Raw genomic sequence first — 15,972 nt, 5'->3', positions numbered from 1 at the left:
AATCAGGTAGTGTCTCCTTTGCCTGGGATTCTCTTTGGTTTCCTAGAGACAAGCCAAAGAAATCCATCAGATGCCTTGAGTTGTTAGGGGTAGGTGACCATTAGCTTTTAGTGGCAAGGTGATGCAATCTGTTCTAGAAACACTTGGGAAGACAGTCTCAACTGGGATGGTCTAGACCCAGTTTGCCTGTGCCTGTGTTGGTGGGGAATTATCTTAATTACAAGAAATGATGCTGAAGACCCAGTCTGCTATGGGTAACAGCATGAACTTGGGTCCTAGGCTATGTAAAAGTAGAGAGCTAGCTGAGCACCAAGCACGGATGTAGCCATTGTTTCCCTGCCCAGACTGTGGGTGTTTTGTGGCCACCTGTGTCACGGTCCTGCTGCTGTGACCTTCCTGGAATAGTAGGCTGTAACCTGGAATTGTGAACTAAAATAAACCCTCTGTCCCAAAGTTGGTTTTTGTCAGGGGATTTTATCACCACAACAGAAACAAAACTAAGACAGGTTATATTTGATGTCAGATTCTGGTGTTTTCAGGAACTTTTATAAAAGAAAAAACAATTTAGTGCTTCTCATTTGCCCCCTTTACTATATAAGGATCAGTTTTTCAAGTTTTTTTTTCTTTTAAAAACTGTTAATTCAGTTCATCATAGGGCTGTTTTAAATAAAAGTGAACATGTTTCTTTTATTTATATACACTTATTTGATGGGCTTTGCCCTGTGTGTTATGTTTATATACCTCCTACCCTTAGTGTTTTTGTGTTCTTTATGACGTATAACTCTAGCTCCTTTTCTCAGTCATATAATGGAAGCTACCTTTCTTTTCTCTTCTTCACTTTTTTTTTTTTTTTTTTTTTTTTTACAGTTATCACTGACCATTCTCCCCCAGTGTCTTGGACTACTGTTCTAACACTTCAGCATATTTCTTGAGTCACTGTCTTGTTTCACCCCTGCCATCCACAGGTGCTGGCTTGTTTCCCCCTGGAATTTTGGGCTTACTGGGATCTTTTGATACAAACTGTTCAGGACTTTGTCCCTGCTCTCCTTCAAATCTCCTGTGTGCTGCTTGCAGACGTGAGGGTTTTGATGGTTGCTTTGGGTATTATTGTGGATTTTGTTTTTTATACTCCTTCCCTTTAATTCAACCATTTCTATTATGTGACCAGTGTGGATTTATAAAAGACTATATTGTACAGCTTAAGACATTAGATCAAAGAACTTGGAAAACAGGATTTCTTGCCTCTGCCCTGTTTCCCTACTCCTTTTTGGGTAGTCTTAATCCCCCCCATGTTGTAGACACATATCTAAGCTCCAGAATGCCCAACTGCAAGGTGTTTCCAAGCTTAATTTAGAACGCCTAATGTTTCTCCTAAAACCTGCTCCCTGGATCTCACTTCCAGTTAAACCCATTCACTGAATGGCATTTGCATTCCCAGGTTACCCAGACTCTTACTTTGCAGCCATCTTTGAGCCCTGCCTCCTCTCATAGTTTGTGTTCAACCCATTAGCATTGTACAGCCTCCACTTCTCCCCTTGACCAAGCATTCACTACTTGCACAGTAGCCTTCTGACTTGCATTCTTATTCTTTTACAGTTTGTATCAGCATGGTAACTATAATAATCTTTGAAAACATAAGTGAACTTGGTTGCCCTTTTGGACAAAGCCCTTCAATGTTCTTGTTGTTCTGGAATAAAATTTGTGTTCTTACCATTACCTGCAGGACCAGATATCATTTGGTTCCTGCTACTTCTCTGACTATATCTCCTGCCATTCTCCTTGCATGCTCAGCTCTAACTTTACTGGCCACTTTTTCTTCAAAAATAACACATTTTTCTTAGGATTATTGTTATCAGTTTTTCTGTTGCACTCCAAAATATACTCTCAACTCCTACTTATATATTCCTGTGGAGAAAACTTGGGCACTCTGATCTAATATCTAATTCTTGTCTGTCAATTCACACCCCAAATGCTCATCTCTTCTTTGCCCCTAGCCATGCTTTAGTTCTTTCACTGCTCCATAAGCACCTGAGATTTCCTCGTTGTGTAGTAGCAGCATTCTACCCTGCCGCCCCCTAGAATGGAAATTCAACAAGGGCACACAGTTTTCTGACTCCTCTGCTGCAGGACATAACTCTCAAAAGTTAAATGACTGAAGGTACTAATAAATAAACCTTAAGGTGGATCACGCCTCTATGCTTTGATTCCATATCTATAAAATAAAGAGCTTACACAAAGTCCATGAATATTCATTTCAACTTTGTTCCCTTATAGTCACAAGTTCAAGGCACTTTTTAAGTGACTTTTGAAGACACAGTGCTCAGGCCAGTACTTGACAGCCGAAACACTTGTAGTGATTATGTGATCTCTGATGAGCTCTTGCACTGTACTTCCTTGTTTACAACTTTGCCAGTCGCTATTCATTCTCTTCTTCTTTGTATTACTATTTAAATTCCATTATCATCATCATCATCTTTATTAAGGTGTGTTGAGTGTTTTTGCTGCATGTATGTCCATGTGTATGCCTGGTGCCCAGGGAAGGCAGAAAAAGGCATCTGATTCCCAAGAACTGGAGTTATAAGTTGTTACCAGTTATCATGTGGGTTCTAGGAATCAAACCCAGACCCTTTGGAAGAACAGCTAGTGCTCTTAACTTGTGAGGCATCTCTCCAGCGCCTCTTTGTATTATGAAATTAAATCACCCTCTACAGTTAAAATATTTTTTTTTTCTGATCAGTCCTCATTTGACTATTCATTGGATATAAGCAAATGTGATTTGAAGCGTATTTCGCAGCTGCTTCATTCTTGCTGTACTCTACCTGTGTAGGGATTCCCCTTCCCATCTCTCTTTCTAGATACATACATCTATGGTTACATGTTAACTGGTTTGATGGATTTTTAAATCATGGAGAAGACAACAAAATTGGACATAAGAATTAGTGTCTCGTTTTACTGCAAAGTTTTTCCAGCTAGGGTGTTGGTGGCACATCTATAACCTTAGTGTTTGGGAAGTTGAGGCAGGAGAAACAGCAGCTCAAGGCCAAGCGCATGTGATAGCTCACCCTGTACTATGAACTCAGGTAGCAGAGGAGGACTGCCAAAGTTCAAGACCAGCTTGGGCTTCAAAGTGAAGCCTCATCTTAAAAACAGAAGCAGTGGAACCAGGACAATGAATGTTTGCTGGTTCAAGGGGAGTCCATGTTAAAAACACCGTTTCAGAACAAAAAATAAAAATAAAAAAATTCTGAGATGAAAAGGTGCATAGACTATAGGACAGTGCCTAGAGTTTGCCTTTTCCAGCTCTGTACTGTTCACAAGTGTAGAAAAAAACAAGGTAAACAGCTTTCTTACTCCAGGACTTTTCAGAAACTTCAGCAAACTAATGTAGAACCCTCCAAGAGGGAAATTACAGTCTTCAGGTTTTATTTCACCACACACTGTCTTTTTTAAGCTTTATTTGTATTTATGTTTGGGTGAGTATACGCCACATGTATCTGGGTGCTTGAGGGAGCCAGAAGAGGGTATTGTCAGGTCCCCTGAAGCTGGAGTTACAAGTGTTTATGAGACTCCCCAGCATGCGTATTAGGAACTGAAGTCAGAAAGTGCTCTTAACTGCTGAGCCATCTCCCCAGCCTCACACAGGAGACAGCAGTGCTCCATGAAACACTTACTAGGTACAAGCATTGTTGTAACTATTTGTGTATCATTTTTTTATGAAACATACATTTGTTCTTTATATTTTAAGAAAATATTTTTAAAAAAATTTGTGGGGTTGTAGGGACAGCTCAGATGTCTAGAGAAATGGCTAAGAGCACTTGCTCTTGCCAAGGACCTGGGTTCAGTTCCCAGCACCTACATGACAGCCTAACACCAGATATCACTAGTTTCAGGATGATCATTGTCATCCTCTGGCCTGTGTAGGAACTACGAATGCAGATTACATACAGATACACATGCAGGCAGAATACCCATACACATATAAAATAAGTATGTATTTTAAATGTATATATATTAAAGCTGCTCATGGTGGCATACAACCTGAATCCCAGGACTTGGGAGGCAGAGGCAGGACATGCAGGGCTGCACAGAGAAACCCTGGAAACAAAATAACAAATGTAAAGGCGGGAGGTTGGTGGCTCAGGCCTTTAATTTGAGCACTTGGGAGGCTAACATGACTGCAAGTTAAAAGGCCAGCCTGGGCTACACAATAGCCTAGATAGGCTAGACTATAATAAGACCCTCAGAAACAAGCAGAAATACTGTATCGTCTCAGAAAACGAATATTAGACTAACAGGGAGATATGTGTAAATGTATTCCATACATCTTAGACACTAGTTCATTTACACATTTTCTATCTTGTTGTTCACTAACCTGTTTTTATGTCTTTAAAACTTTACAGTGTAAACTGTATACTCCAGACTACCTGTAATGTAATTATTATTTTAGAACATATATTGAAGTGTGCTGTGATCAAATGTACATTGTATTCATGAATTTTTAGCATTTCATTAGAATGTTTTAAGAGTTTTTTTAATTACACACTTTGTCAATTTTGATTATACAAGTAACAATTTTACATTTGAAATATTGTGAAATATTGAGCCAGTCATGGTGGCACATGCTTTTAATTCTAGTTCTTGGGAAGCAAACACAGTCAAATATCTGAATACAAGGCCAGCCAAGGTAACATAGTTAAGACTTTGTCTTTTAAAAAAACAATAAAACCCTCCAAAACTAAAGTAGCATACCTCTTGTGCTTATCAAAGCCTTTCCTTTAAATTAGATAGTCCTTGACTTGGTTTTGATGAGTAGACTTTGACAAGGTGGTTCTGCATGACCCTTAGGTGCCCGTACAGAAGGAGATCTTGTTCCAGATTTGCCAAGTAAAATTCTAGACTACCTGTCTCAAAGAAAAAAGGACAGGAGGGTGAGGGGGAGGAAAACACTGGAGGCACTCTTGGGATGACTGTAGAAATTTTAATATGGACTACGTAGTAAATGATATTGAAGAATGTTCATCTCCTGTTGAGAAATGATGTTAGTAGGGTTGAGCAGGGAATGCCCTCATTTTAGAAAGTAAATGTTGCAATAAGCAGTAAGACCCTGGCAGAGGGCTGAGTGGGATAAGGTGGAAACCTACAAAAGCATCTGACAATCTTAACTATCCAAACATGGCACTCTTCCCAGGTAAAGTAAATACTAATAGGCTCATTTTAGTGGGTCATATTAGCTATTTAAAAATAAGCATGTTTAAGATTCTTCAGAATACAAATAAAACAATGCTTAGTAAAATGATAGTGTAATGAAATCAGGATAGACAGTTGAATATAAGAACTGATTAAGCAGAATAAAAGTGAAATACAAAGTTACAAAGATTTAATCAGCAGATAACAGTAAAGTGGATGCAGAGGAAACTAATTATTAAAGTAGGAAATGGTTCTGAAGAGTTTACCTTGAGTAAAGAATAGAGAAAGATCTTCAAAACTATATAATGACACAGTTGGCCGTTAGGAAGGATTGAGAAGCCTCAGTTGGGGAAGGGGGCTATAAGCATGACTAAGTGATAGCCTAAGAGCTAACAATGGCTGAGAACTTTGCAGAATTAAAAATGTGGTTAAAACCAGGCAATGGTGGGAGGCAGAGACAGGTGGATCTCCAAGTTCAAGGCCAGCATGGAATACAGAGTGAGTTCCAGGACAGACAAGGCTATACAGAGAATCTTTGTTTAAAAAAAAAATGGTTAAAACTACAATGAGAATAGTAGAGATAAGTAAAAGTCAAGTATAGTAAGGAATATTGAGTGCTAAGTTAAAGACTACCAGAGGCAGAAAGTTTCCAGAGTAAGGGAGGGTTTTCTCCAGCAGCAGCAGGACATCACCAACAGTGGACTGCAAGATGCCGACAAATGTTGACATCACTGTTCTGTGTGTCCACTCAGGGTTAAGAACAGAGATGCATTTTGACAAAGGTTTGTCACACTCTACCTGAGAAGGCATCCAAAGGGCATTGTGTCAGTGGGAAAAGAAGGGAACCCAAAGAGAGCAATCTGTAGTTTTGGGCAGAGCTAGTGATGATAAAATAGTGTGTTTGTGAAACTTATTCTGAATACTTTGGAAAAAAACTAGTAGCTATGGAAGAGAGTGCTGTCTTGTGAAGAGGCTGGTACTAAATAATTTTAACTATAATTTCTCCCTGATGAAACCAAGCATAAGAAGCCAGGTGTGGTGACACACACCCTTAATCCCAGCACCCAGGAGGCAGGTGGATCTCTGTGGGTTTGAGCTCACTTTGGTCCAGGTAGGGACTTCTGCAGCCAGAGATACACAGTGAAACCCTGCCAAAATATTTAAAAAGTATGACTATGTATTTTAGATACATAAGATTTATTGAGTATCAAGCATGTGTTGGGCAGTGCTTAAGGTCCTGGGAATAAAGCATTTAGAGGGCAAAGAAACCTTCATCTTCATGGAGTTTACATTTTAGTAGTAAATATACATTGCTTTTAAAAGGTACAGCTAGCACAAACATGACTTGGGGGCAGGGAACAGTCTATGAAGAGGGGTTGGGGAATCGTTGAAACATGTGATATGCATAATAAAATAGTGTTAAAGTTGGACAAAGTGTAAGGTGAACAAGCATTAGCAAAGACAAATGGCCAGAGCGCCCTTCCTCACTAACAGAATATAAAATGACAGTTGACATGGTCAGAATAGACAGGTCCACAGTCAGGTGAGTGGTTAGTGTGTCTCTGTAAAACTGAAAGGTACATAGAAAATTAGTCAAGAATGTAAAAGATTTAGTGTAGGAGAGATGGCTCAGTTACAAGTACTTACTGCTCTAAGGAGGATCCAAGAAAGTTATTTTTAGAAGTTTATAAATAAAGATACTAAAATTTGTAACATAATTTCACTGTTGTCTTTTGTGTTTATAATTTCTATAATTGGCTTTAGTAGATGCATACATTTAAGATGATTTTCTCTTCCTCCCTGCAGGTCACTCAGATGAGTCGCCCAGACCTGATTCTCTTTCTGATGAAGTATCTGATGGCTCTCATAGTCGGGATCCCCTCTGTTTTTTGGGTTGGAAGCAAAAAGACATGCTTTGAATGGGCCAGTTTTTTCCATGGTCGGAGGAAAAAAGAGTAAGTTCATGAGTTCTCACAGTATTAGCAGCCCTTTGTGTATGTGTGTGTTGGATTTGGAGAAGTATCCTAGTAAGATTGTAACTATCAGCAGTGACTGGCAACATTGGCAGAGTAGCATGACTTTAAAGCGGAAAGCTAGCTGGACAGAGTGGCTCACGCCTGTAATCCTAGTTATTGATTAGGTTAAGGCAGGAGGATTAGGTGTTCAAGTCCAGAATGGGCAACATAGGAAGACTCCATCTTTAAAAAATAAGTAAATAAATAAAACAACTGACAATCTGATTTTGAGAAGATGGTTGAGTAGAGCCATGCAAGTACATTCCTGTTCTAATCCTTAACACTGGAAGGAAGGCTAAACGTTGTGGAACATTCAAAGTGTAATTTTCTTGAATCTAAAAACAAGTTGATGCTTTTTATATTTACCTGGCCTTCCTGACTTCCTTGTGAAGGTTGGTGTATATTCTCATCTTTTTTTCAGATGAGAAAACTAAGAACAGCTTAAATGCCTGGCCATAGCTACACTGTTGAATATAAGAGGTAAATTCAACTTCTGCTCAAAGTTTTCCATTGCTCTTCCTGGTCTCTCAAACATGTGAAGTGATAGACTATTACACCATTCTAGTTTAGTGCACATTAAAAGTTTATAACCTTAATTTCTTCATTTGTTTGTTTGTTTGTTTGTTTGTTTGTTTTTAAGACAGGGTTTCTTTGTGTGCCTTGGCTATCCTGGAACTAGCTTGCTTTCTTTTGTCTAATTGTAGTCTGAAGCTATTGAGACAGTTAGTTCAGAGTAATGGTAATAAATAATATCATATTCCTGATTTTAATTAAAATATTTTTTGTTTTCCGGGTGGTGGTTGTGTACACCTTTAATCCCAGCACTCGGGAGGCAGACTCAGGTGGATTTGTGAGTGTGAGGCCAGCCTGGTCTACAGAATGAGTTCTAGGACAGCCAAGGCTACATAGAAAAACCTTGTCTCGAAAAACCAAATTAAAAAATATATATATATTTCTGGTGGTTCGTAGTGTTTTCAGTAAATATGATGCTGCTTTTGGAGTTAACATTTTCTCTCTGTAAGAAATTACTCATCATCTATTGGTTCTCTATTATAATTTATATATCAAGAATAACATGAAATGGATTAAAGGAAAATACATGTACTCATCAGATACCAGTTTCTAGCCTTTCAACTCAGAATTGAAAATAACAGCAATTGTAATGGTCCTGTTAATTTGAGAACTTTCTGTACTTTCTCAAAGACTTTTTCAGTATATGATCCAGTCTTTACATAATGAGGTTTTTTTTTTTAATTAAGCCATTTGATATTAACGTTAGCTGATTCTCACAGACTCTTTACAGTGATTTAATTTTATTTTTTGTTAATCCAGTTACTGCTTTGTTCATCATTGTGCACATCTATCTACTGTCTACCCTTTTTTTCATAGCATTTAAAAACTCTTTTTGGTTGTTTTTTTTTGTTTGTTTGTTTGTTTTTGTTTTTTTTTGAGACAGGATTTCTCTGTGTATTCTTGGCTGTCCTGGAACTCACTCTGTAGACTGGGTTGTCCTTGAATGCAGAGATTCCCTGAGAGCTGGAATCAAAGGAGTGCACCACCACTCTCAGCCACATTTTAAAGCATTTACTTCTGATAATTTGTCCCTTTAAATTGTTTGGGACTTTATTGAATAGTTGCTTAATTTAATTTTTTGTTTTATTTTGTTCTTAGGTTGACCACGTATGTTTGTTCTAGCACTAGACAGTTGTTCTTGTCACAGAATCATGATGGAGCTTTAAACTGCTCTTGCAAGTTAAAAATTTTATCCAGTTGTCATGAGCCCCTTATTATACCTATAAAGCAAGAAAGAAAACACTTTTTTCTTATAATTTTTAAAAAATATTTTGGAACCTGAAGGATCATAAATGTCTTTCTCTGAAAGGGACCTTTTAGAAATGGATTTGCCAGCCTTCATTTCATAGGTAAAATAAAGGAAACACAGGGTAGTGACTTGCTGAGATCTGGGTGCTCACAGAATTGGAACTACAATCTTGGTTTTCTTACTCTAACACAGGCTCTTCTGTTACACTATGTTAGGGCAGAGGAGTATTGGGTTTGTTTTCTTGTTGTGTTTTGAGACAAGGTCTTATGTATTCAGGCCGGCTTTGAACTTGAAGATAATCTTACCTTCTGATCCTCATATCTCAATATCCCAAATTCAAGGATTACTGGCATCAAGCCCAGTTTTTGACAGGGAATTTTGTTATATTCTACCCTCTGCCGAAAGTGTTACCTCAGATTGGTTCCAAAGACTTCATGACTGGCATCAACTAGTCTTGCAGAGCAGTGTTGTTTGTTGGAATGTTGTGTATAGGAATGTTAGCTTGAATCTTAAACTTCCTTTTATATTGTCTAGGATAGTGAATGAGAGCCGGCAGGTGCTCCAGGAACCTGACTTTGCTCAGTCACTCCTAAGGGACCCAAATACTCCTATTATAAGAAAATCAAGAGGAACTTCCACTCAAGGGACATCCACACATGCTTCTTCAACTCAGCTGGCCATGGTGGATGATCAAAGAAGCAAAGCAGGGAGTGTCCACAGCAAAGTGAGCAGCTACCATGGCAGCCTCCACAGGTCACGTGATGGCAGGTAAGTTCTGGGAGCAACTTAGTTTATTTTATGCATTCAGTTAGGATCACACAGATTAAGAGACAGGAGCCAATTCTGAGTAGAGGTAGAACTTTATTAAATTTCAACTTGCTGGCTATCCTAGATTATGGGACTTAAAGCCAATCAAACGATTTTGAGATCTAGACCTGATACAAAAGCAATATGATGTACTAGGTGGATGTAAGAGGAGGCAGACTGGCCAGTTTATAAAGATGCATTTAATTGAGCTGTGGTGTCTCACACCTTTAATCCCAGTACTCTGGGAGGCAGAGGCAGGAGGATCTCTGAGTTTGAGGCCTGCCTGGTCTACAGAGTGAGTTTCAGGTCAGCCAGAGGAATACAGAGAAACCCTATCTTGAAAAAAAATGGGGAGGAAGAGAAATTTAGTTAACATTTCCTATAGTGGTGCTGTGTGAGCCTCTGGGAATACAGAGATTACATGACATGAGCTTTGCATTTCATAGGTTCCCAATCTAGAAATATGATTTTATCTGGTTTTATGGTTAAGAATGTGGATCTCGGAAGCTGTAGAGCTGGTTTAATGATTAAAAAGTACTTGCTGGAGCTGGATGGTACTGGTGCACACCTTTATTTTAGTCCCAGCACTTAGGAGGCAGAGGCAGGCAGACCTCTCTGAGTTTGAGGCCAGACTGGTCAACAGAGTGAGTTCCAGGGCAGCCAGGGCTACACAGAGAAACCTTGTCCTGAAACATCCCCCCCCAAAATAATAACAACAACAATAATAATAATAAAGTAAAAAATAAATAAAATAAAAGTATTTGCTGATCTTCCAGAGGACCTGAGTTCAGTTCCCAGCACCCACAGCAGGCGGCTCAAAACCCTAGCTCCAGCTCTAGATGATCTGAACCTCTGTCCTTTACAAGAACATGCACACACACACTGACACATAATTAAAAATAATAAAAATAAGTCTTGAAAAAAAATAATAGTGTAGATCTAGAATGTAAAGTTTAGTTTCCTTAGCTATAAAGGAAAAATAGTAATAGCCACCCCTTTAGTGATGTCATAAAAGTTTACTGAGATGAAGTGTCTAGTCACTAGAAACAGAGCTGTCTTAGTGTCAGATACAAGTTTCAGTGGTTAAATGCAAATAAGCGCATAAAGTAAAATGCAAACATAAAGCAAAATATATCCCAAGGCCGTGCAAGTGTTTTTCTAAGGAGCCAGATAGTAAATGCTTTAGGTTTTTCAGTTAAAGTGACAACCACTGCGCCATCCTGCTGTGGCAGTATGCAGTCAGCTAAGATGCATCTCAGTAACCTTAATTATAAAAGCAGGAGGTAATAGATGTGGTCATTAAGCCATTTTCAGTCCCTGCTAATTTGTAGGGGTGCCAGGATTTAAACCCAGGGCCTTGAGCATGCTATATCCCAGCACCCCAGGACCCAGCCCATGTTTATTAGGTGCAGTGGAAGCAGAGACTAGGTATCAAGGGGAGCATCTCAGAAAATGCTTTACAGAGAGCGCTTGAGAGAAGCCTGGCTGTGAATCTCTCATTAAATTTGAGGTTGAGATACTACAACTAGGAACTGCTTAAGAGCTGCCTCATTATGTCATTTCAGAGATAATAAGAGTTTACCAGAGAGTAGACAAGCAGTAGGAAGAGACAAGCAGCTAAACTTGAAAGGTATATTTTTATTTCACAAAACAAATATAAATGTTGGAAGAATGGGCATGAGATGGGAGGAGCATTTCTGGGAGGATGTAAATTACTCCAGCCACTGTGGACATCAGTAGAGGTCCCTCAGCACACTAAAAATAGAGCTGCTTTGTGACTCACCTGTATGGCTCCTGAGAAGATAGAAAGGGGGATCTAAGTCGCCATGCTCAGAGACCTCCCATACCTGTGCTTACTGTGCCACTCTTCAGACTAGTCAAGTTGTAGAATCAGCTTAGATTTTCATCAGCAGATGAATGGATAAATAAAATGCAGTGCATGTGCACAGTGAGGTTGTATTTAGCCATAAAAAAGAATAAAATCGTTCTTTGCAGGAAAATGAGTGGAACTGGAGACCATCATTTTAAATGAAATAAGCTAGATACTGAAAGCTCCTTCTTCCTCTTATGGAGAACATAAATTGCATGTGTGCGTGTTATGTGTGCATGTGTGTGATAAAAATGTGTACCCAATGCTTTAGGATCTTAGAGAAGAGCGCCATCTACTTCATCACAGGCAGCTGGAAACAGGTTCCCAACTGATGGCACTTCTACTTCAAATAGAGTTCAGAGGAGACACTTAGGAACGAAAGACAAGAAACAGCATGCACAGAGGCAAGAACAGGCAGGCAGAGTCTGGTGCTGGGTGTAGCCAGAGCATGGGACTTTCAGGGCACAAAACCATGCTGGGGTTTAGTTTCTCTCTGACAGTGAGAGGCTACTGCAGGACTTTGAGCGCTAGAATAATGCAGTCTGACTTGAATTTTTGAACAGTCACTTCACAATAGCATGAGAAAGGAGAGTATAATGAAACCATCAGTTTGGGGTCTTAATTTAAGATGCTGATAGAGAATCCATCTTTTGGAATGTACTTCATGAACTCTTAGCAATGATATTTGACCTCCTGAACTCATCCTTCTCAGTATTGAACAGACATTATTATAGTAGTATGTCTAGGTGTATAGCTCTGTATATAGATACATAGTAAACTTTTTTAACTTCTGTATTCTAGGAGTATAGAACCTTATAGAAAAGTATAGTATCTTCATGTGAAGCAGAATGATGTGGGTAGAGTCTGTTGGAGGCAGAATCTGGGTCAGTGAATATGCATCCATAGACTTCTCCATACTCAGAACTGTGGGGTAGGTGTGGGAGACTTCAAGACAAACTTTGAAACTGAAAGTCTGAACAAGGATTCCCATAACCCAAAAGGCCATCTCATGACGACTTCCGCTTCAACGTGCTTTAACTGCATGTTGGAACTGTCTTCAGGCCGCCTTATTATCTCAAGGTATCCTGCCCATGGGTCATAGATAGCCAGGACTCACTTTATTCACTACTTAGATAATTACTGATCTCTATACGACATGCGCCTACCTGTAAACACCACTTTAAAGAACAAGTTATTAGTATTTAGGTGAGAGGATGTGTAGAAAAGAAAGTAAGTAGGTAGAAGTTTGGGAATGAGTGACTAGATTGGTACAGAGGTGACCTGGCAAGGGAAAGCAATAGAGTGAATAATAGCACACTACTGAAACTGTGTTTGATTTAATTTTTTATATGAATGGCAGCAAATAGTAAAGAGAAACGAAACATAAATCATTACTTTTTTATTGATTCTGGAATGCCCATACAATATATTTAACAGCAAAGTGATCCTTCTAATATTCTGCGTAAGCATATACTAAAATTGTATTTTATGTACTATGATATATAAAATGTATTTTCATATTGCATAATGTATAATCACATTGGTAAAAATGGCTTCTGAAAGGTACAGAAATTATATTAAACACTATAATCAAACTTTTTTTCTGTATAGTTGGCTCTTATTTATCCATGAACAGAATATTATATTTTAGAATTTTGTAGATAGTCATATATTTCTCAGACATTATACAATGTAATTTTTCCTTTGAAAATGTATTCTATGGAGGGAGTCAGACATGAGTTCAGTCCCAATAGCATACATAAAAGTCAGGTGCAAATGTCACATGATTGTAGTCTAAACACCAGGGAAAGACTTTATTTTTATGTATGTGTGTGTATCTGTGTGTATGTGAGGTAGAAGAGGGCATCAGATCTCCTGGAGCTGGAGTTACAGGCAGTTATGAACTGCCTGATGTGGGTCCTGGGAACTGAACGCCAGTCTTCTTTAAGTCCCCAATTCTTACTTTAAATGACTGAGTTTTCTCTGCTCTTCTCCCCTCTACCCTTTGCTGTCTTTTCCTCTCTTCCCTTTTCTTTCCTCCCCTTCCCTTCTTGCTTAAACCCAGGGCCTTGCACATGGTAAGCAAGTAATTTACTGTTGAATTTCACTTTCCCTTTTTGCTGTGTGTGGTGTTTATGCTTGTCTGTGCATGTCTGTGTATGTCTACATACATACATACATGTATGTAGAAGTCAACATTGGCTGTCCTCATTCTTTTTGAGATGAAGTCTGTCACTGAACCTGAAACTCACTGATTGGGTTAGCTGCCAGTGAGCTCCAGGAACCTGTGTATCTCTTCCTCCCCAGCGCTGGGGTACTGGTGTGCACAGCCATTCCAGCTTTTATGTGGTTTCTGGCCATTGAACTCAGATCCTCATGCTTGCACAGCGAGTTCTTTACCTACTAAGCCATTTCCCCAGATTCCCTGTCCTTTTCTTGGAGATAGTTTCTTACTACATTGCCCAGGCATGCCCCAAACTTGCCAATCCTCCTGCTTCAGTCTCCTAAGTAGGATTACAAATATGCACCACCGCACAGGTCTTGTTTTTTGTTATTGTTGTTTTTAAATTACTTGTCTATCATTACTAGAACATTTGCTTTCATTATCAGCTATATTTATTTGAAGTTGATATTTAGGAAACCATTGAGAGGTAAAAGTTGGCAAGTCATATTTAGTCTGAAAAAAGATAATCTTTATGTATAATAATAATTTTAAAGTAGATTCTAACAAGCCCATTGTACTATATTTGTATTTGCAAGCATTCCAGTTATTTTACCAAAGCATTTAGTACAAATGTAAATGTCTCTAGGTTCTAAATGTAAAATGTCTTTTTTTTTTTTAAGCGTTTGGAAACAGGGTAGGTCTCTTGTAGTACAGGTTAGCCTTGAAATTCACTGAGTTGATCCTTCTGCCTCTGCCTTCCAATTTCTAAAATTAGAAGCATTTGTATCATGCTAAAGTATTTATTCATTAATACAAGAAATTTTTAAAGCATTTAAATGTGTGTGTGTCCTGGATAGTTTTATGTCAGCTTGATACAAGCTAGAGCCATTCAGGAAGAGGGACTGTCAATATAGAAAACACCTCCATAAGATTAGCCTGTAGGCAAAACTGTTGGGTATATTATGGTAGGGTCCAGTCCACTTTTGATAATACCACCCTTGGACAGCAAACCATGGGGAAGAAGCCAGTAAGCAGTGTTCCTCCATGGCTTCTGCTTTGAGGCTTGTTGCCTTCAGGGTCCTGCTTTGAGTTTCTGCCCTGACTTCTGGATAATGAACTAAGGCTGAAATAAACCCTTTCCTCCCCAAGTTACTCTTGATCATGGTCTTTTATCATTACCCCCAAAACACTAAGACAGAATCTTTTTATTTTCTTTATTCAAATTGGAAACAAGCCAGGCATTGTAATACATGCCTTTAATCCCAGCACTCAGGAAGCAAAGGCAGAGGGATCTTTGAGTTTGAGACCAGCCTGGTGTACAGAATGAGTTCTGAGATAGCCAGGGCTACACAGAAAAACCCTGTCTAAAAACTGGACAAACAAATAAATAAAAACTGAAAACAAAGATAGAGTTGGATTTTTGTTGTTGTTGTTGTTGTGCAGACTGGTGTTTTGAGACAGGGTTATGTTAGCCTTGCTGGGCCTTAAACTTGGTGAGATCAGCCTGCCTCTGCCTTCTGAGTGCTGTAACTAAAGGTGTGTACCATCATGCCTGGTCCCTAAAATAAGTTTTTAAAAGCTTGTTTTCAAAGGACTTTTCAGTTTTAAACTCTGTAATTGAGTGAAAACATCCATTGTCAAGCACTGCTGTAAAACTAGCCAGCCACCTCAGCAGTGTTGGTGAGTCTTTCTCTCAAAACTTTTAATTTTACAAATGATTCACCTTAAGTCATGGTAATTTTTTATAATTATGATGAAAGAATAGTAGGTGATTTTTTTTTTTTAAAGCATGAGTTATTTTGATGATTGTTAGGGAATGAGCTGGGCATGATGACACACATCTTTAACCCAGCTGTTGAGAAGATTAGGCAAGAGAATGTCTGTAAATTTGAGGCCAGCCTGGTCTGCATAGTGAATTCCAGGACAACTAGGATTACTTAGAGACCTTGCTTAAGAAAGAAAGAAAAGAAGGAAAAGAAAAGAAAAGAAAGAAAGAAAGAAAGAAAGAAAGAAAGAAAGAAAGAAAGAAAGAAAGAAAGAAAGAAAGGAGGGAGGGAAGGAGGGGCAAGCAAGACTGGGCCCATTACTCCATGAGGGAGGGTGGGAG

General features: G+C 38.8%; 1 protein-coding gene across 1 annotated transcript in view; it reads left to right on the top strand.

Annotated features, from left to right (window-relative positions):
• Positions 1 to 15,972, top strand: part of Fzd3 (frizzled class receptor 3) — a 54,301-nt gene that overhangs the window by 36,230 nt on the left and 2,099 nt on the right. The window contains exons 5-6 of the mRNA XM_055609724.1: positions 6,994 to 7,142; positions 9,559 to 9,792. Coding sequence (XP_055465699.1) covers positions 6,994 to 7,142; positions 9,559 to 9,792 — 383 coding nt within the window. The remainder of the gene's footprint in view (positions 1 to 6,993; positions 7,143 to 9,558; positions 9,793 to 15,972) is intronic.

The sequence above is a fragment of the Psammomys obesus genome, unplaced genomic scaffold, assembly GCF_907164565.1.
Source record: "Psammomys obesus unplaced genomic scaffold, mPsaObe1.curated_primary_1811, whole genome shotgun sequence".
Taxonomy (NCBI): Eukaryota; Metazoa; Chordata; class Mammalia; order Rodentia; family Muridae; genus Psammomys; species Psammomys obesus.
This window is presented reverse-complemented; position numbering and strand designations above follow the sequence as displayed.